The following is an 18,473-nucleotide window of genomic DNA, read 5'->3' as shown; positions in this document are numbered from 1 at the left end:
AATGGCAACACATGCTATGGGTGGAACAGAACAAGTGTCGCACTGTAAAGCTGTCAATGTGAATGGACCTGGCAGTCACAGCCCCTCAGAAAATAAAGGCCTGCAGACAAAGAATGTTCTCACAAAATTAAAATTTCTCAGTAATAAAGGAGATAGTGGTGGAAAAGTTACATGTTACTGTGTAACAAATGCCAGGAACATACCTGTAGTTTGGTGTCTAATCTATTTAGTGTGCAAACAGAACCTTCACTCTGGCATCAGTTGTGCTTTGGAAAGATGTTTTAGAGCTCTTTACTGTCCTGCGTTTGCCATACCAAATGGGAGTAAGCCTCACTGAACTAAATGGGTCTTCTGAGTAGACATGCACAGGATTGCAGTTGGTGTAATTTTGCAGCTGCAGTCACCTTACTGCACCTCTAACCCTGGGGGTGTTCAGATGATCTTGCCAGTAAAAGAAGCCATTGCTTCTCCCCTCATGCATGCAAAGCAACATAGGCGTGTCATCTGAACCCAGCACAGGCTGCTTTGCACCCACCCTGCAACCCCTACTGCAAGTTGTGGGTTGTAGGGTGCGTATGAAACCAGCCCTGCCACTGCACGCACCAGGTTCAGCTGCTAACACCAACCTGTGCTGCATCATAGGGAATTGTGTGAATGACAGCCACACACACAAGAAGTCATGACGGCTTCTTTAACCAACATGATGGTCCAAACCCAGTCACTATGACACCAGTCCCTACAAATGGTTGCGTCTAGCTAATGTAGTTATTTCTACCCTAGCTAATAAAGGTAACGTGGCTGGATCAGGTAATGCAGATCCTCCTGTCGTGGTCATGGTCTAATTCAGAACACAGGAAGGGGATTTTGGAAAATTTGAAGCCTCATGCTGCAGATATGCCCCAATGCTACAATGATGGATTATTTAAAGATCCTCGAAGACAAAACGACTCAATCCCCAAATTTTGGCAGGCTTTTTGTGCTGAAAGCCCAAGTACACAAACTACTGGCCATTCCTATCTATGTTTGCTGAGACTCCAGAACATTGGTGAGGGATTCTTCCACACCACATTTTCATATAACATTTGATATTACCTTGAATAATGCTTTCCATTTATTTGCCTGGAAATACACATGCTAACTGGTCTGTAATTTCATGAAATGTTGGCTAACTTTTTGAGTTCTCTGTTTCTGAGGCCAATCTTAGGGACATATTTTGTTAGGTCAGCAATGTAATAAACATCCACTTGCTATTGCGACATGTTAACGCTCCTAAGCTAGACCTGGTGTTTAGTGATTTGAGTCCAGTTTTAATTAGTTTTTAACTGTTGCTTTTTGCTGGATTGCTGATGGGGCATTTGAATAGGTATCACATATTGTAATCAAACCTAAACCTTAGGGATAAAGCAGGCTGAGAATGCAGAAGACAGGAATCTCTCAGCTGGCTTTCTGATCTTATGTGTTGCCAGCCACCCTGCTCCTCCACATTTTCAGAGAGGCATTACGACACTTGAATTTGTACCGTCAAGACTTAAGTCCTCTTCAGGCATTCTTCTTACCGTGTTGAAAGAACATGGGAGGAGAGGAGTGCTCCAGGCCCACCCCCTCCATTGTCGCATCTGATTAATCATGTGGAAAGCCCCCACAGATACAGGTGGCTCTCCTGTTCAGTCTATTGCCCTCCACACGTAGAGTGACAGAGGGGAGCAAGGCTGGAGTGCTCCTCCCCTCCCACATTCTTTCAACATGGTAAGAACACCTGAAGAAAGTTTTAGTAGCGGAAACAAGAGTTACAATGAGCAAGTCGTTATTCCAGCTTTGTCCTCCTCCCCGCTCCAGGCTGTGCCTACACCACAGTACAACATTATCCGAAGTGAGTGATTTTATTTGGACATATGCTTCATTTTACACAAGAGAAGCCATAGGCAAACTAAAGCAGCCATGCTCCACAATTTGACTGGCTTGCTATGTCCTATTAACTAAGTTTCTGTTCCAAACAAAGTTGCAATAATCAAAAGCTGATTTTCTAAACATAAATGAAATGGGTGGTTTGACTTCCTAAGCTGCAGGTAGCTTCAAAAGCTAAGATGCTGGTTCTCCTGCAGTGAAGTGGGCCCACTTGCACTCTCAGTTAGCATGGCAGCATAGAAGCCCCATTTATTTAAATGATGTAAAAGGAAAAAAAGGAGCAACCTATCTTATTCACTGGAGAGCATGGGGCATCTTACTATTTGTCATACATTTGCTGTCTTTGATATCAGCAGGAATCTTAACTCAAAAGGTAACTGGTAGCCTGTCCTTATGCAGCTCCACACACTTCACTGGGATTTATTCGTAAGATACAGGTGAACTGTAGACGCCAACTGGGTCTTGATTTATGCTCAAGCCATCTGGCTCTTAACTATCCAAACATCCATCTCTTTTTTCCCCATCAAATTCAGTAAACATCACCATCACATGAGCCATTTCTTGGAAAAGCAAAACCTTCTGGTCAGGGAAGGAAGTACTATAAATGTCCTATCAAAAATGTGCCGGCTTTGGCTCTGCCCTGCAGGAGAGGCATCAGACCACCGCTTCTCCCAGAAGCTTAAACCCTCATGTCCAAGTTCTATAGGAATTAAGCTGGAATTATTAAGTCAGTGGTGCCATTGCCAGTTGTGGGAGGTGAGTAGCAATTTTGTATCCCCTGCACCTACACAACTGCTCTCATGTTATTCCTATTGCCTGGCCCATTAAAGTGAGGACAGGCAGGTGGGACAGCATACCTGCAACCAAGCAAGAGAAATGGCAGGGCAGCAGTGTGCAGCCACGTCTGGTGTGGAAGCAACACGAGAATAAAAGCATGCTTGTCGGACAAAGGATGAAGACAGGTGCTGAAGCTCTCTGCTATTCTCCTGCAACACTAATGACCAGGCAACTGGAGAGGGGCAGCAACATGGCAGGCAATGCTGGGTTGCTCTGCAACTATTAGCAAGGTTGTGTTAAGGCACAGAAGGGCAATTAGTCTTTGTACTGCTGGGTGAGGAGCCAGAAAGGAGTGAGTATAAGTAACACGTTAAAGGCACATCTTCAAGAGAAGGAGGAAGTTAGGACCTCTCAGCTGCCTCATTCTTCTTTGGCCCAGGCTGCAGCACTTTCCTTCTTCTCTAGAAAAGGGACTACAGCATCAGTGTAGAACTTCTCCAACTTGGGCACTGTTTTCTCCCAGAAAGCTGGATCAAAATCTACTGGGGCAATGGCGGTCTCTTTGTTGGTGTGAACTACAAAGTCTGCCTTTTCGAGGCCAGTGACTCCCATCTGGCACTGCACCTGTGTGTAATAGGGGTGGGTTTTTTTCAGCGCATAGGAATCGCCCTCCTTCTCCAGGCAGAAGGTTTTGTCCTTGCAAGCTTCTGTCACAGTCTTGTCTCTGTGTTTATAGGGACACTTGACCTCCAAAACCCCAAGTTCTTTGCCGGTGTCTACTTCTCTGACAATCCCATCAGGGCTGGCAGCGAGCCAGGCCTTCCCTTTGTCAATGAAGAGGCCACAGTGATCAACCTTCACTGGCTTGCTAGCTTTGCTGGACTTGAGCGCTTCGTACGCCTCCACAGCTTTCTTCTCATTACGGACGCCCCAAGACATGGCTGGGGTCTGTACAGTGGAGCCAGATTCTACCACAGCTTTAAGGTATGACTGAGGCACGTCAGTGCTCCGGCCATTCACAAACTTACTGTTGGCGATCTTGGGAGCTATGGAGGCTGTGATGCGGTTTTCCCGCCACTTGTGCCATTCAGGGTTAATTCGCTGACCCCGCGTCTCTTTCTCTATTTCAGCCACTTTTGTGGCGGGGAGCTGGGAGGGAAAGTGATTTGCTTTGCCCTGGGTTTTGGCCGCTTTGCCTTGGGTTGTGGAAGCAGTGCCGCTTGGGAAGGCTTCAGGAGGAGCCTGCACTCCTCCAGCTGCTGCGGCCGTCTTGGATCGCGCTCCACGGCTGCTCTTGGCATCTCCTTGCTCACCGCCGTACGCTGTTGTGGGCCTCGCTTGGTAACCCCGACCTGCTCCTCTGGGACTTGTGGCACAGGCCGGCTTTTCTCCGCGTCCTTGCTTGCCACCTTCGCTCTTGGTAGGAGGTGCACTCGGAGCTCTGCTGTTTCCAGGAATGGTCTTGGAGGAGGCAGAAGATCGGGGAGTTGCCGGCGCTGTTTTTGGCACCGCAGCAGCAGGTCGAGGTGATGATACATTGTCAGAGGTTTTCCTGGGCCTGCCCATGGTTTAGAGTGGAGGGATCTGTGTTCTGAGGATACAGTTGGGAGGGGGAAAGAGACAAGTATCTTAAGAAGAGACACCTACAAGCCAGCTGTCCATCCCTCAAGGTAGGTCACTGCCTGCCATGTTCAGAGTCTCCTCCTATGCTCTGCTCTCCTATGTTGGTTTTGTTATACCAGCCAGTTAGTAGGCATGCTTATTCAGTAAATATATGAGCAGGATTGTGTCCACTAGCACCATCCCCTGACCTCTGTGTGTTCAGTGGAAGCTCTGAAAGGAGCCTGCATGGGTGTGTCCACATGGAGGCCCCTTTCAGGCATTCCATGAAACATGCCAAAGTCAGAAGTTGATTTTTTTTCTCTTTCTTTTATTCTTTGCAATTGTAATATGACCAAAAGAGCAGTAAGATCTTCAGACCACTGAATGATAGGTGGCGGGTGTTTATCCTTCCAGTTTTGAAGTTTGAGTCTCTTTGCAACTGCTATGGCTCTCAAAGTCTACTTTTGTTGTCAAAGTCAGAGGTAAGGTCAGCATATGTGTGAAGGAGAAGGTCTGAATGGGGCAACATTAAACAGAATGAGAGAGAGGGACAGGGGGAGTGCAACCCTGTTAATTATGCTCGATCTCTCATTGGCTTTTGATCCCATCGACCATGGTATCCTCCTGGATCGACTCCATGGGATGCGTATTGGAGGCACTGTGCTACAGTGGTTCCGGTCCTACCTACGGGGCCAATTTCAGAGACTAACATTGGGTGACTATTCCTCGGCCCCTTGGCAATTGAGTATGTGGTGCCGCAGAGTACCACCTTGTCCCCAATGTTGTTTAGCATCTATATGAAGCCGCTTGGAGCGGTCATTAGGGGATTCGGAACAAAATGCCATCAGTATGCTGATGACACGCAGCTCTAGCTCCCCTGTGACATCTGAATCAGGAGAAGCTGTGCAAGTCCTGAATCAGTGACTAGACTCAGTAATGGGCTGGATGACGGCCAATAAACTGAAGCTGAATCCTGGCAAGACAGAAGCCCTGTGGGTGAGTGGTTCCCGGGTCCGGGAGATAGGCTCATTGCCTGTTCTGGATGGGGTTGCACTCCCTCTGAAAGATCAGGTCCACAGTCTGGGGGTACTCCTAGATCCATCATTGTTGCTGGAGGCCCAAGTGGTCGCAGCAGCTCAGCGTGCCTTTTATCAGCTTTGGCTGGTTCGCCAGCTACGGCCTCTCCTGGACAGGGATAGCTTGACCACGGTGGTACAGGCATTAGTACCCTCAAGACTGGATTACTGCAATGCGCTCTAGGTGGGGCTGCCCTTAAGGCTGGTCTGGAAGCTGGAGCTAGTGCAGAATGCAGCAGCTCGGCTGTTGAGCTGCCCCTTTTCAGCATGTAACTCCTCTGCTGAGGGAACTGCACTGGCTGCCTATTTGCTACCGGGCCAGGTTTAAGGTATTAGTACTAGTGTACAAAGCCCTAAACAACTTGGGGCCAGGATACCTGAGAGAGCGCCTCCTTCCCTACCAACCTGCCCAGTCACTGAGGTCATCAGAGGGCACGTTCCTGGTGGTTCCACATGGACCCATGGCCCAGTTGGAGTCCACCAGAAGAAGAGCCTTCAGTGTGGTGGCCCCCTTCCTGTGGAACTCCCTGCCTTTAGAGGTCAGGTAGGCGCCAACATTGTGTTCCTTCCAGCGCCTCCTGAAGACACTGTTATTTCAAGAGTTATTTCATGTTTTGACTCTTTTAACCTGTGGTTTTATTCTTTTACCGTGTTGTTCACTGCTCCGAAATCTTCTGATGTGGAGCTGTGTGTCTGTGTGTGTGTATATAAATAAATAGAAACTTGCCTTATAGTCAATCAGACCAGGAGTCCATCTAACCTGATATTGTCAACACTGAGTGGCAGCTGCTTTCCAGGGTTTCATATAGGAGTTTTTCCTGCCCTACCTAGGAATGGTGGGGATTGAATCTGGGACCTTCTGCATGCGAAGCAGGCATTCCAGCACTGAGCTATGTTTCGTTCCCACACACAGTGCCTAGCTATGGGGAGGGGCCACAGCTCAGCGGTAGAGCAGCTGCTTCCCATAAAGAAGGTCCCAGGTTGAATCCCTGGCATCTCCAGCTAAAAGGATCTGGCAGCAGGTGATGGAAAAGACTCTACCCAAGACCCTGGAGAGCCACTGACAGTCAGAACAGACCAGGGATAGGAAACCTAGTGCCCTCCAGATGTTTTGAACTACAATGCCTATCAGCCCCAGTTAGTATGGCCAATGATCAGGAGTTGTGGTCCAAAACATCTGGTGGACACTGGGTTACCTACCCCTGGAATAGACAAGACTGGGATAGATGGAGAATTGTTTGACCTGGTAAATGGCAGCTTCCAATATTCTGGCATCTCCACCACCTTTCAAATTCAAGCTAATCAGTCCAAAGTGTGTGTCGTGATTGCATAAAAGACAAAGGTTTGTACCTGCCCAGACCCTAAGATCATCTTCAGTGGTCCTTCTCTGGGAGCCCCTGCAAAGGAAGTGAGGTTGGTGGCTACCAAGAAGAGGGCCTTTTCTGCTGCGGCATCCCGGCTGTGGAACAAGCTTCCCAGAAAGGCTCGCCTGGCGCCTATGTTGTGCTTTTTCTAGCAACAGCTGAAGACCTTGTTATTTTCCCAGGAATTTTAGTCTTTTAGCTCTGTTGTTTTAAATCTGTTATCGTATTTTAAATCTCTGCATTGTAGCTAGGTTTTATTTTGGTTTATACTTTTATATTGTAGCTCTAAGCTTTTACATTTTTATAATGTATCTTATGCTGTATTTTGCGGTTTTAATTGTTGTGACCTACTCGGAGACCCTCGGGTACTGGGTGGTATAGAAATGTAATAAATAAATATAAATAAGGTAAACTGGCCAGAGCAGAGAAGGAGCAGTGACTCTGATGACTATGCACTTGTGTGGATCCCTGCATATCTTAACCCAACTTTCCCCAACTTGATGCCCTCCATGTGTTTTGGACCTCAGTTCCTATCAACCCTAGCAGCACAGCTAACAGTCAGGAATTCTTGGATTGTAATCAAATCAGTCAATCCTAAAGGAAATCAACCTTGACTGCTCATCGGAAGGACAGATACTGAAGCTGAAGCTCAAATGTTTTGGCCACCAAATGCGAAGAGAAAACTCCCTGGAAAAGACCCTGATGCTGGGAAAGACTGAAGGCAAAAGGAGAAGGGGACGGCAGAGGATGAGATGGCTAGATAGCATCACCGATGCAATGGATATGAATTTGAGCACACCCCGGGAGAGAGCAGAGGATAGGAAGGCCTGGCGTGCTATGGTCCATGGGGTCACGAAGAACTAGACATGACTTAACGACTGAACAACAACAACAACAAAAATCTAAACCGTCTTGAGGGCACCAGTTTGGGGAAGTCTGCTTTAACCCTGCCCCCAAGCACAGTACATGCAGCATTCAACTCTTGCCTCCATCAGGCAGACAACCTCTCAAGACATCCGTAACAAAAGAGAGGAAATTGATCACTTCATTGGGTAATCAGTGTTCCAGGGGAACTCTAAGCATCCCCTGAAGGGATGCAAGAGGTGTTCTTCTGTAATAGGGTGGGGTGAGGAATCCACTGTGTGATGGAGGGAAATGACACATCAGCTAATCCCATCCTGGTCTGCTCTACTTACATTGTTATAGACAGATCTTTGCAAACTCTTCTTATGCCAAAAGTTGTATCGGTAATTTTAACTTTGAAATGCTCCAGTTCAGTATGGGTGTTTTTTGATTTTCTATTGTTCCTTTTCCCTGTAATAAAATAAAAATGGTTTCAAAAACAGTTTAAAAATAAAATAAAAAATCTCTACCACACAACTATTTCCATATGACATTTCCATTCGCCAATAGCATACTTCTAAACCAGGGGTAGGCAACTTGTGGACCTCCAGATGTTTTAGCCTTCAACTCCCATAGTCCCTTACCATTGCCCATGTTGGCTAGGATTGATGGGAGCTGTAGAACAAAACATCTGGAGAGCCACAAATTGACCACCCCTGGTCCAATACATATGGAGGGTGCCAAATTGGGGAAGGCTGTCTTGAATAAAGGCCCTTCAACCTCATCACTTGTTCTCTTCTTAGTCTTAAGGTTTAAATCCCCCAAGGAAGCTCAGGATTGATTCAAGATAATTAGAACAGAAACAAAGAGTCCTGTTGCGCCTCAGAGACTAACAAACTTATTATGGCATAAGCTTTTGTGGGCTACAGCCCACTTCTGATGGAGTAGTCCATGAAAGCTTATGCCATAATACGTTCGTTAATCTCTAAGGTGCGACAGGACTCTTTTTTGGTTTTGCTGCAACAGATTAACATGGCCACTCATCTGGAAATTAAGAGCGGAGCAACTTCCTTGGGATCCAATGGGGACCTCATCACTCTAACACAGACTTCATTCATAAAAGGTCTTTCTCATCTTTTCCCCAGGGCAGAAAGATAATCTAGAAGTATGCATAAAGCTGTACAAAAGGCACAAAATGAAGCCACTCAGTGGGTTCACTATTTAACTCCAAATGAGCTGCAGTACAGGCTGGCCACCATTTTGAATATACAAGCGTCTGGGGGGGGGGCATGCGAGGGTTAAACAACCATCTGCTTGTTATTCGAGGATTATTTAACTCCTGATGGTCAGGTTTGCACAACACTGAGGTGTTGCATATACAAATTGGCACCCATTGTATATTGGGTGTGGCTCCCTGGCTAAAATAACTCCTATGTGCATTGTGTGAACTGGACCTAAATGACTGCCAGCCATATGAGAAGCTGTGTTTGGTGAGCATGGGACAAAGGCAACACAATTTACATCAAATAAATTCTACCAGCTCAATAACAATCTGTGATGAGCAATATGGACACAGACACCAGCTAAGGGGTTTGGCAAGTACAAGAGTTAGAGTGTGTGTGTGTGTGTAGACTCAATGCAATTGTACACAAGCGTGCGCGCGCACACAAATAGGATGGGGCATCAGGTTCTGAGTTCACCTTCTTGGGGATTGCAGTTTTCATAAGAAGAAAAAGGGGGGAAAGCAACAAGTATCTATCTCTTATAGTTACAAAGAACTTAATTTTAACATCTGTAGCCAACCAACATGGCTCTAGTAATATGCTAGAGACAACAGCAATTTAAACTACGCAAATAATGTATCATATGGAGTACAAGCCAGTGGCAGAAGAGCAAAGAGGAAGTGATGTCTGATTCAAAAACAGAAGGAAAAAAGCCAAGTCATTTGCCAGATGGTTTGTCAACAAAGTCTCATCCCCAAAAGAAAATGAAGAAGGTCTTCACTAGCTTTCTAAAAATAAAAATTGGGTGGGTCTGGCAGGTCTCAAATTCCCCAGTGAGAGTACAGAAAAGGCCCTGCTCCTTATTGTCATCAGTCTAGCCCCCAAATATACAAACCTCAGAGTTTGCACGTGAGTCCCCTATGGGAGAAGGCATTCTATGAGGCAGACCAGGATAGGGAGACATTTTACTCCTTTTCTCATCGCTAGGACTGGGGTCATCCCATGAAGCTGAATGGAAGGAGTTTCAGGACAGAGCCTATGGAATTTGCTACCACGAGATGTGGCAATGGCTGCCAACATGCATGGCTTTAAAGGAGGTGTCAAGAAATCCATTTTCTTTCTGTGTCTTAGCAGCTTGTAAAGTTTCATTCTGTGATGCTGAGCCTGCATGGAATCATTATGCCATCTGCGTGTGTTATCTCGCACTGCTCAGAACTTCAAGGACACGGCAGCGCTCTCACTAATTGGGCTGAACAAGGTTTGTGGGAACTTTCTGCCTCCCACCCACCCCCGGAAGGGCGACTGCTGCCCTGGTTCCGTTTGGCCCCTTCTCTTTTCTGCTTGGGATTGCTAGTTTCTGAGGTCCTGTTCTATCGAAGACCCATGCTTTGGTACATCAAGCCAGCTTTGTTGTTTTGCCTTGTAGATACGGTTCCCATACATTGCTCTGTTTTCTTGCACGTTATTCCCTTTCCCCTTTTGTAAGTAAACTTACCACCTATTATAATTGAATGTGTGTGCCTTATTCTACTTAAGCCTTGGTATGAAGACCACAAATTTCCTCTTGGTTATTGCTACCATTGAAGGGCAAGCAGGAGTTCTAGCTGCCATGCCATCGCTTGCATTTGTTGGTCATTAATACGCTGTAGCTCCCACTTCAGCTTCCAGCACTTTCTCCCTCCCAACCAGGACTGTCACCATCCCCTTGATCGCTACCACTGTTTGAATCCAGCACTGGCCAGCCCACTTGCTGCCCACTCCTCTCACAAGCCCTGGTTCCCCTGCTCTCCCCTCGCCACCAGTCTGGTGACAATGTTTCCTCTGCTCCTGGTCTCAGGGCGTCTTCCTCCTTTAATTCGCCCTGAGCTGAACCAGCCTCCACCACCTACTCAATAAAGTTAAATCTGCCACCCCGGCTGCACCTTTCCCAGCCATTTGGGCTAGCAGTCCTAATCCTTGCTTTGGTGTGGCCTCTGCCCTGGTCTGCATACTGCCCTAGCTAACCAAATAACAAACCCCGTACAAGTGCCACTTCACACTCCCCAACCTCACCTTTTGGTTTCCTCCCTACGTTGGTGTGAGATCCCACCACTTCCACCACATAAAGGAAGGCAGAGAGGAGCGTGATTCAACTGACCTACTCTTAGACTATTGCCACTACGCTCTGCTTGGCACCTTACCTGCGGATGGAGGCAATCCCCAGGTAGACCTGCCCCTAGGCACAAGGAGTAGAGACCAAACTAATTCTCCCAATTCTTTGAGTCCAGACTTACCAAAAATAGCAGCGCCAACCACCAAAACTACACTGGAGTCAGCAATGACCCAGATGGAAATAGCAGCACAATTCTTAGAGGTAGATAGTTTATTTACAAGTGAGGGAAAGGGGTGTGGGAGAGTACAATAATAAGTGAATAACAAAGATCTACAATATATCAAACAGCTGGAAACCCATGTACAGACAAAATAAAAACACGCTAACTAGCCTATGCTACTTACTGGTCATAAGGGCCTTTAGTCAAAAGCCACACCAAGCCTGACACCTCCTCCTCAAGACAGGATGAGAACAAAAGGACCCTGGGCAAAAAGCCCTCCCCAAATCTATACTATATCCAGGTCCGACTCTGGTGCTCTCCCCCCTCCCTCAAGAAAGGAGGGTGGGGGGAGTGGTGGCGGGATTCACACCAATCCAGCTGTATGCAATCTCTCCTCCCTTAAGCCCCTGAGTGCTTTATGACCTTGAGGCCAGGGGTAACTCGCCCACACAGGACAGCCATATACTTTGAGACAGCACAGCTTCATCCTCCCCTTAGGTGTCACAAGGTCTTCATGCCAGTGCTCTCCCTTCTCTGGCCCCTCACAGACCAGCAATTACTAACCCACACAACATAAAATGTATATCACGTGCAAAAAAGAACATGGAGTCACTCTTGTTCTTTACAGTGGCCACTTAGGGCTTTAAAGGTTAAAACTAGCATTTTGGGTTGTGCTCAGGAGCAAACTGGGAACCAGTGCAGTGTTTCTTAGCATAAGCTCCAGCCGTTAAAATGCACTCCTAGCCACAGCTACCACCAGAGATTCCAGAGGCACCCCCGAATCCAGACATACCCCCCAAACTGTGCATTTGATCCTTTGGGGTCAAACAGCCAATACACCGGGATACAACTAGTATGCGAGTTGTGTGTATGTGTATTGCAGGGTGGGGAACATAGTCCACCAGCATCTCAAGGGCCACAAGTCCTATCAGCCCCTAGCCAGCATAGCCAATGGTGAGGGGAGCTGCAGTCCAACAATATCTGGGAGGCTACAAGTTCCCCATCCATGCCATACACATACACACAACTCACATATCAATCGGGCCTTCCACTAGTGTTAAAGTTGCAGTCTGTGAGACTGAGTTACTTTTCCTCAGGCTCCAAATTCAAGAAAGGTGAAGTGGTGGGGGAGGACACAGGAGATGCCAGACCCAAACCATCATGTTGTACCTGGCTTACCACACCGCAGGCATTTTCAGTCTTAAAATGAAGGGAGGAAATTTGAGATTTACAGCCCAGTCCTATACCGGTTTACTCTACGGGGCTTACATCCATCAAGTAAGTGCCAGTGAGGCTGCAGCTTTAATATATTAGCAATACGATGAGGTTTCAAGTTACACGAAGCTCCCTATCATCCCTTCAGCTGTAAACAGGGAAAAAGTCATTCCCTCCTTCAAAATGTAAAAACCAGTGCCCTGGCATCTTGCACTTGATAAAACACAACATTTTCTTGAAAGGCAGAAAAAAGCCAGGCAAGGTCAGGGGGCCAGAAGATAAAAGGGAAAAGGAATTTGTTCTTATTTTAGCAAAACTGGGGATTAATTTCAAAAGTGAGGTTCAGTAAAAGCCAAATTAGGATGATTTGAAGATTTGATGTCTGCTCCTTTACACCATCTCTCACAATCTATTCATTCATTCCTTCATTCATCCATCCATCCATATTTCACCCTACCTTCCCAAGACACCAGTCAGCTTTCATCAAATAACTGCAATAGTATATTTAAAAGTTACACTAACATTTGTTTTTGGAAGTTTGACACAAACATTCATTCTTCCTTCTACTGTGGATCTCTCCCTGGCTGCAATCCAATCCTATCCAGGTTTACTCAAAAGTAAGCCCCACTGTTTTCAGTTGCGCTTACTCACAGGTCTGTATATACAGAACGAAGCCTAAGCCTATTTACTTGTAAGAAAGCCCTTCCCGCTCCCCAAAACATGATGTCTTTCTCAAATATTCATTAACACTTTACTGTGCCAAAGAAGAAACCTGGCACTAAATAGATCTTGACTGAAAACAGCCTTCATTTCCTAGCTGTGACTCAACACAAAACAGCAAATGGAAATCGAAACTGTTCTCAGCGCCTACATCAGTGTGACTAATAAAGCTGCTGAGGAGACATGCCAGGGCATAACATTTTGCAAGTTGCTCCTGCAGTGGCCCTGCTAGTACATAGCAAATCACCATTCACAGCTTTTAGGTTTGTATACAGACCTGTTCGAGCCATGTAGGTGGGAGTGACTTGATTAAAGGCAACATGCTATGAAAGAATGGCTCAAAGTAAAATATTATATAAATGGAACACAGGAAGAAGGGGGTAAGGATTTTGGTGTTTAGAAGGCAATGCTGTAACAGCCCTACTGGAGGAGACCAAAGGTCGATCACACCCAGCATCCTGTTTCCAACAGTGGTCAGCCAGATCCCTCTGAGAAGTCCACACAATTGTTATTATGTGCAAACCCTGCACTATGATTTAACTATGTGGCAGTAACCACAAACAACCCAGAGTTCACAACCCAACAACAAACCATGGGTTCTCTTCCTGGGTTGTTCATGTTTAACAACCCATAGTTACACCATACTGCAGGGTTCGCATGTAATAACAACCCATGATTCAACAGCGACCCATACTCAACTCTGGTTTGTCGTTACGTGCGAACCAGGTCAATCAGGGCATTAAGGCCACAGCCTCCCCTCACCTTCCCCACCTACTTTTCAAGGGCAGACTGTTCTTGAACATGTAGGGACCATTTAGTCATCATAGCCAACAGATGTTAGTTGACTTATCCTCCATGAATTTGTTTAACTCACCCTTCCACAACCCGGTACCCTCCAGATGTGTTGGGTTACAACTCCCATAGCCCCCAGCCAGCTCTGGGTGCTGCAGTCCCAACACTTCTGGAGGGCACCAGGTTGGGGAAGGCTGGTCTAACTTTGGAGGGAGTGGGGGTAAGGCCATCTAAGCTAGCGGGCATCTCCCCGTCTTGTGGCAATGAATTGGTTTCAAATGAGAAGCAGTACATAAATATTGTTAATAAACAAATAAGTTAACTGGGTTGTGTAAGTACGTTTTGCTTGTTTGTTCAGTAACTGCCACCAGCCAGTTTTATAGGGTGACCCCTCCCAATTCTAAAATTATGAGCAAGAGGGGGGGCCCCGTCCACACCATGTAATAACTATAAACCGTTATTGTTCCGTTCCCAACCCACGTCTTTTCCTCTCCAACCGCCAAAGTCCCAAACGCGTCAGCATTTCCTCGTACAGATTCTTAGCGTTGCGGCTGCTCTTTTCCGCGCCTTTTCCAGCCCGACAATATCCTTTTAAAAATAAAACGGGGGGGGGGGGATGGGGCGCCCAGAACGTTGCCCTGTATTAAAAATGCAGCCATGCCTTAGACTGATCGTATAACAGCATTACCGCAACTGGACGAAGGGCACAGCTGGAAAAGCCTTTTGCTCGCCATCGCTCGCCCGTCCCCAAAAGTTGTCGAGCAGAGTAGGGAAAGGCAGAAAAGCACAATTTCTCCGCGCGCGCACAACTTGAGCTTTACTGCTTTGCGAGAAGGGGATCGGAGGGAGGTCTGCAACCAGGGCCACGAAGCACGACCAACAGGAGGAGGAGGAGGAGGAGGAGGAGGAGGAGGAGGAGGAGGAGGGGAGGGGAGGGGAGGGGAGGGGGAGGCGCGCCCGCCCCTACTGCAAGGAGCAAGGCAACAGCACGCCAGAGACTCACCTAGCCCCACGCACAAACGCGGCGCGCCCCGACGCGCCACCAGCCTGCTTCTCGGAGCAGCCCCGCCGCGAGACTGCCAAGGCCCGGGCAGCGCGCGCCGAGTCAGCGCGAGCGCGAGAACGCCTATTGGCTCCTCCTCCTCCTCCTTCTCCTCCTCCAACGCAGGGGAGGGGGGCGCCGAGAAGCCGCACATGCGCAAAGGGGGAGAGGCGGGGCTGCCGCTCTTCTTCTTCGGGCGGGAAACGGGCCCCGCCGTCGCTGTCCCGAGGGGCGGGCTCGCGCGGGCGCCGCGAGCAGGCCTAGCGCGCGGTCGCCCGGGCACGGCCCGAGTGGGTGTGGGGCTCGTCCCTTCCGCACGGCTGGAGGCACGGCCCCTCTCCGGTCCCCAGGGGGGGAAAAAAGGAGGAAAAGGACATTGCGGCGGGGCGCCATAAGGCGCAATGTGCCGTTATCTTTCTCTCAGAAGTCCGACACGTGGGACGGTGCCTTACCGCCCGCACCGCCTCCATCGGCATGCGGATGGCTCGGCGAAGGAGCGGGCCGGGCCGGGCCGGGCCGGGCTCTCACGATAACGCTGTCGTCATAGGAGTATTTTCTCGGTATTTTATTTATTTATTAAATTTATTAATCGCCCGTCTGGCTGGTCAATGCACAAGTATATAATAGAACAGTCTGAAATAATAAATTTCCACAGTAAGAAACATCGTTTTCTAAAAATACCCTAAAAAAGAGGCAAAGGCGTCCCCAACCAGTCGTGACCGACTCTAGGGTGCGGCGCTCATCCCCGTTTCTAAGCCGAAGAGCCAGCGCTGTCCGAAGACGCTTCCGTGGCCATGTGGCCGGCATGACTGAACACCGAGGTGCACGGAACGCTGTTACCTTTCCCGCCGAGGCGGCACCTATTTCTCTACTTGCAGTTTCTTGCTTTCGAACTGCTAGGTTGGCAGGAGCTGGGACTGAAGACGGGAGCTCACTCCGTCACGCAGCACTCGGGTCTCGAACTGCTGCCAACCTTCTGGTCTGCAGTTCAGCGTCTTAACCACTAAGCCACCGCGGCCCAATACAATAACCCCCAGTAAATACAATAAAGGTAAAGGTGTCCCCAACCAGTCGTGTCCGACTCTAGGGTGCGGCGCTCATCCCCGTTTCTAAGCCGAAGAGCCAGCGCTGTCCGAAGACGCTTCCGTGGCCATGTGGCCGGCGTGACTGAACACCGAGGTGCACGGAACGCTGTCACCTTTCCCGCCGAGGCGGCACCTGTTTATCAACTTGCAATTTCTTGCTTTCGAACTGCTAGATTGGCAGGAGCTGGGACCGAAGACGGGAGCTCACTCCGTCACGCGGCACTCGGGTCTCGAACTGCTGTCCTGCGGGCCTTCCGGTCTGCGGTTCAGCGTTTTAACCACTAAGCCACCGCGGCCCAAAAAAATACCGTAACCCACCCCAAATGCCTGCCTGAACAACCACGTTTTTAATGCGCAGCGGAAGCTCATTAAAGAGGGGGCATGGCAGAGTTCCTTAGGGAGACCACAGAGCAGGCCCCCTCCCTTGTCCCCACCAGTCTAGCCATCCTGTTTGATGGGACAGAGAAGAGGCCATCCGAGGCTGATCTTGTTAAGCAACCTGTCCGGTGTTGCTGGAGGCGCTCCTTAAGTTAGGCTGGGCCGGAGCCTGTTTGGTTTTGACTGAGTTGACTTCCAATTCACACCATGCCTAGTGTTGCAGCCTCATTTCAGTTTCCAGTTTATGGTTCAATTATGATTTGTATGTGAAAAGTGCTTTCAATTAACCACAGAGGTCCAGCAAAAAAAAGAAGTGAATGGGAGCCAACCTACTTGTATGGAAGAGGGGGTGTCTTCCTCTCCCCCACACCCTTAATGCTGCCTGTGACTTCATCAGGCTCCAACCCAGTGCATGCTTACCTAATAAGTATGTATCTGATTGTGAGCATGCAATCCAAGTAAGCATGCATAAAATGGCACTGTTGTAGATTAGGGCTGCAATCCTATGCCTGCTTACCTGGGAGTAGAGCCCATTGAACTTAATAGAGCTTTCCTATTGAGATTTGGATTATAGAAAATTTGTACTGGAATCCAACCACCTCAGTTCGTATAGATGGAGAGTTATCTGAAGAAATTCAGATCATCCAAAGAGGACCAAGACAAGGCTGTGGTCTATCACCTATGCTGTTCAATTTATATTCTGAAGCTATATTTAATGAAGCACTTCCCAAACAAACAGCTGGCAAAAACATCAACAGAAAAATTATTAACAGTTCAATACTCTGATGATACTGTAGTAATGAGAGACAATATATCTCACTTACACGAATTACTAGATCGAATTAATAAAGTTAGAGAGCATTCCTACAGGGATAGGCAGCTGCCTCTGAACTCGGAGGCGACTGCCTATCCAATGCAGAGCAGGAGAAGCACGGAGGGGATCGTCCCCTCTGCACTGCAGCCACCCTGCATTTGCAGCTAGATAGCCGATTTCAGCTGTCTAGCTGCAGGAAGTCAGAGCGGGGGAAAGCAGCAGCTGGACAACACGTTGGATGTGTCATACCGGATTTCCAACTTCCCCGCCCCAGCACGCCCCCAGGAACGCCCCGTTTTCACTGCTCCATGCTCTTCTTCTGAGCGTGGGGCCGTTCCACACTGCCTACAAGGCAGTGCAGGAGGGGATGAAGGTCAGTTCCCAAGAACCGACCTATCCAATGGCCATCTAGCCACTGACTAGCGGCCATAAGATTGCGCCCTAAGTAATGAGTATGGCCTTAAATATCAAGAAAACAAAATATATGGTGATAAGCAAAAAAGCCTTTTACTGCATTTACTATTATAATAAATAATATGCCAATTGAGCGAGTCACAAAATACAAATGCCTATGAACCTGGCTCAGTGAAAGAAATGAACAAACACAAGAGAGAAATGCAAGAGTGGAAATGGCAAGAACAGCGTTTGTTAAAATGAAACAATTATTATGTAATTGGGACCTTAATCTTGCAGTAAGGATTCGGATGGTAAGATGCTATGTGTTCTCAATATTATTTTACAGAGTGGAGGTTTGGACACTTAAAAAGAATAAGGAAAATCAAATCCTTCGAAACGTGGATATACCGATGCATGCTGAAAATACCGTGGACTGGTCGATTAAAACATGAGAACGTACTATGCAGAGTAAGCAAACAAACAGAATTGGTAAAGACCACAAAGAGAAGAAAGTTACAATACCTTGGTCACATTATCTGAGGCAAAAAATACACTATACTCCAACTTATTATACAAGGGAAAATGGAAGGAAAAAGATCAGTAGGAAGAAGGCGAACTTCATGGTTAAAGAATTTGAGGGAATGGTTCAGCTGTACTTCTATACTACTATTCAGAGCAGCGGCGTCTTATAGCCAATACAATAGCTGTAATGATAGCTAACCTCTGATAGGAGATGGCACCTTAAGAAGAAGAGCTTTCCTCTGCGTATACGTTTATATAAGATTGTGGTAACCAAGGCTACCTGTGTTCCTCAGTTCACACAATATCTTACTCAGAAGATTTATGTTTCTTGAAATAGTCTTAATATTAATCTGGCACGGCTAAGCCTTGGGAAAGGTACCCTGTCCCTAGAATAGGTAGGTGAGTAA

The 18,473-nt window shown here is 47.6% G+C and overlaps 1 protein-coding gene across 3 annotated transcripts; it reads right to left on the bottom strand.

Annotated features, from left to right (window-relative positions):
• Positions 1 to 1,861: 1,861 nt before the first annotated feature.
• On the bottom strand, positions 1,862 to 14,907 carry LOC146351700 (uncharacterized). 3 transcript variants are annotated; one of them, XM_084847662.1, is made up of 3 exons: positions 14,833 to 14,907; positions 7,921 to 8,038; positions 1,862 to 4,273 (listed from the first exon to the last, which is right to left on the bottom strand). In XM_084847662.1, exon 3 carries the CDS (start codon positions 4,246 to 4,248, stop codon positions 3,103 to 3,105), a length of 1,146 nt encoding a protein of 381 aa, XP_084703788.1. In that variant the 5' UTR covers positions 4,249 to 4,273; positions 7,921 to 8,038; positions 14,833 to 14,907; the 3' UTR covers positions 1,862 to 3,102. The 3 variants fall into 3 exon arrangements, with proteins under 3 accessions (XP_084703788.1, XP_084703789.1, XP_084703790.1); XM_084847663.1 differs by lacking the exon at positions 7,921 to 8,038; XM_084847664.1 differs by lacking the exons at positions 7,921 to 8,038; positions 14,833 to 14,907 and adding an exon at positions 6,711 to 6,774.
• Positions 14,908 to 18,473: the final 3,566 nt, after the last annotated feature.

Source organism: Heloderma suspectum, chromosome 3, assembly GCF_057233095.1.
Source record: "Heloderma suspectum isolate Gila_16-S chromosome 3, 16-S_ref, whole genome shotgun sequence".
In the NCBI taxonomy this organism is placed as follows: domain Eukaryota; kingdom Metazoa; phylum Chordata; class Lepidosauria; order Squamata; family Helodermatidae; genus Heloderma; species Heloderma suspectum.
The sequence above is the reverse complement of the archived record's forward strand: the minus strand, read 5'-3'. Positions and strand labels throughout refer to the sequence as shown.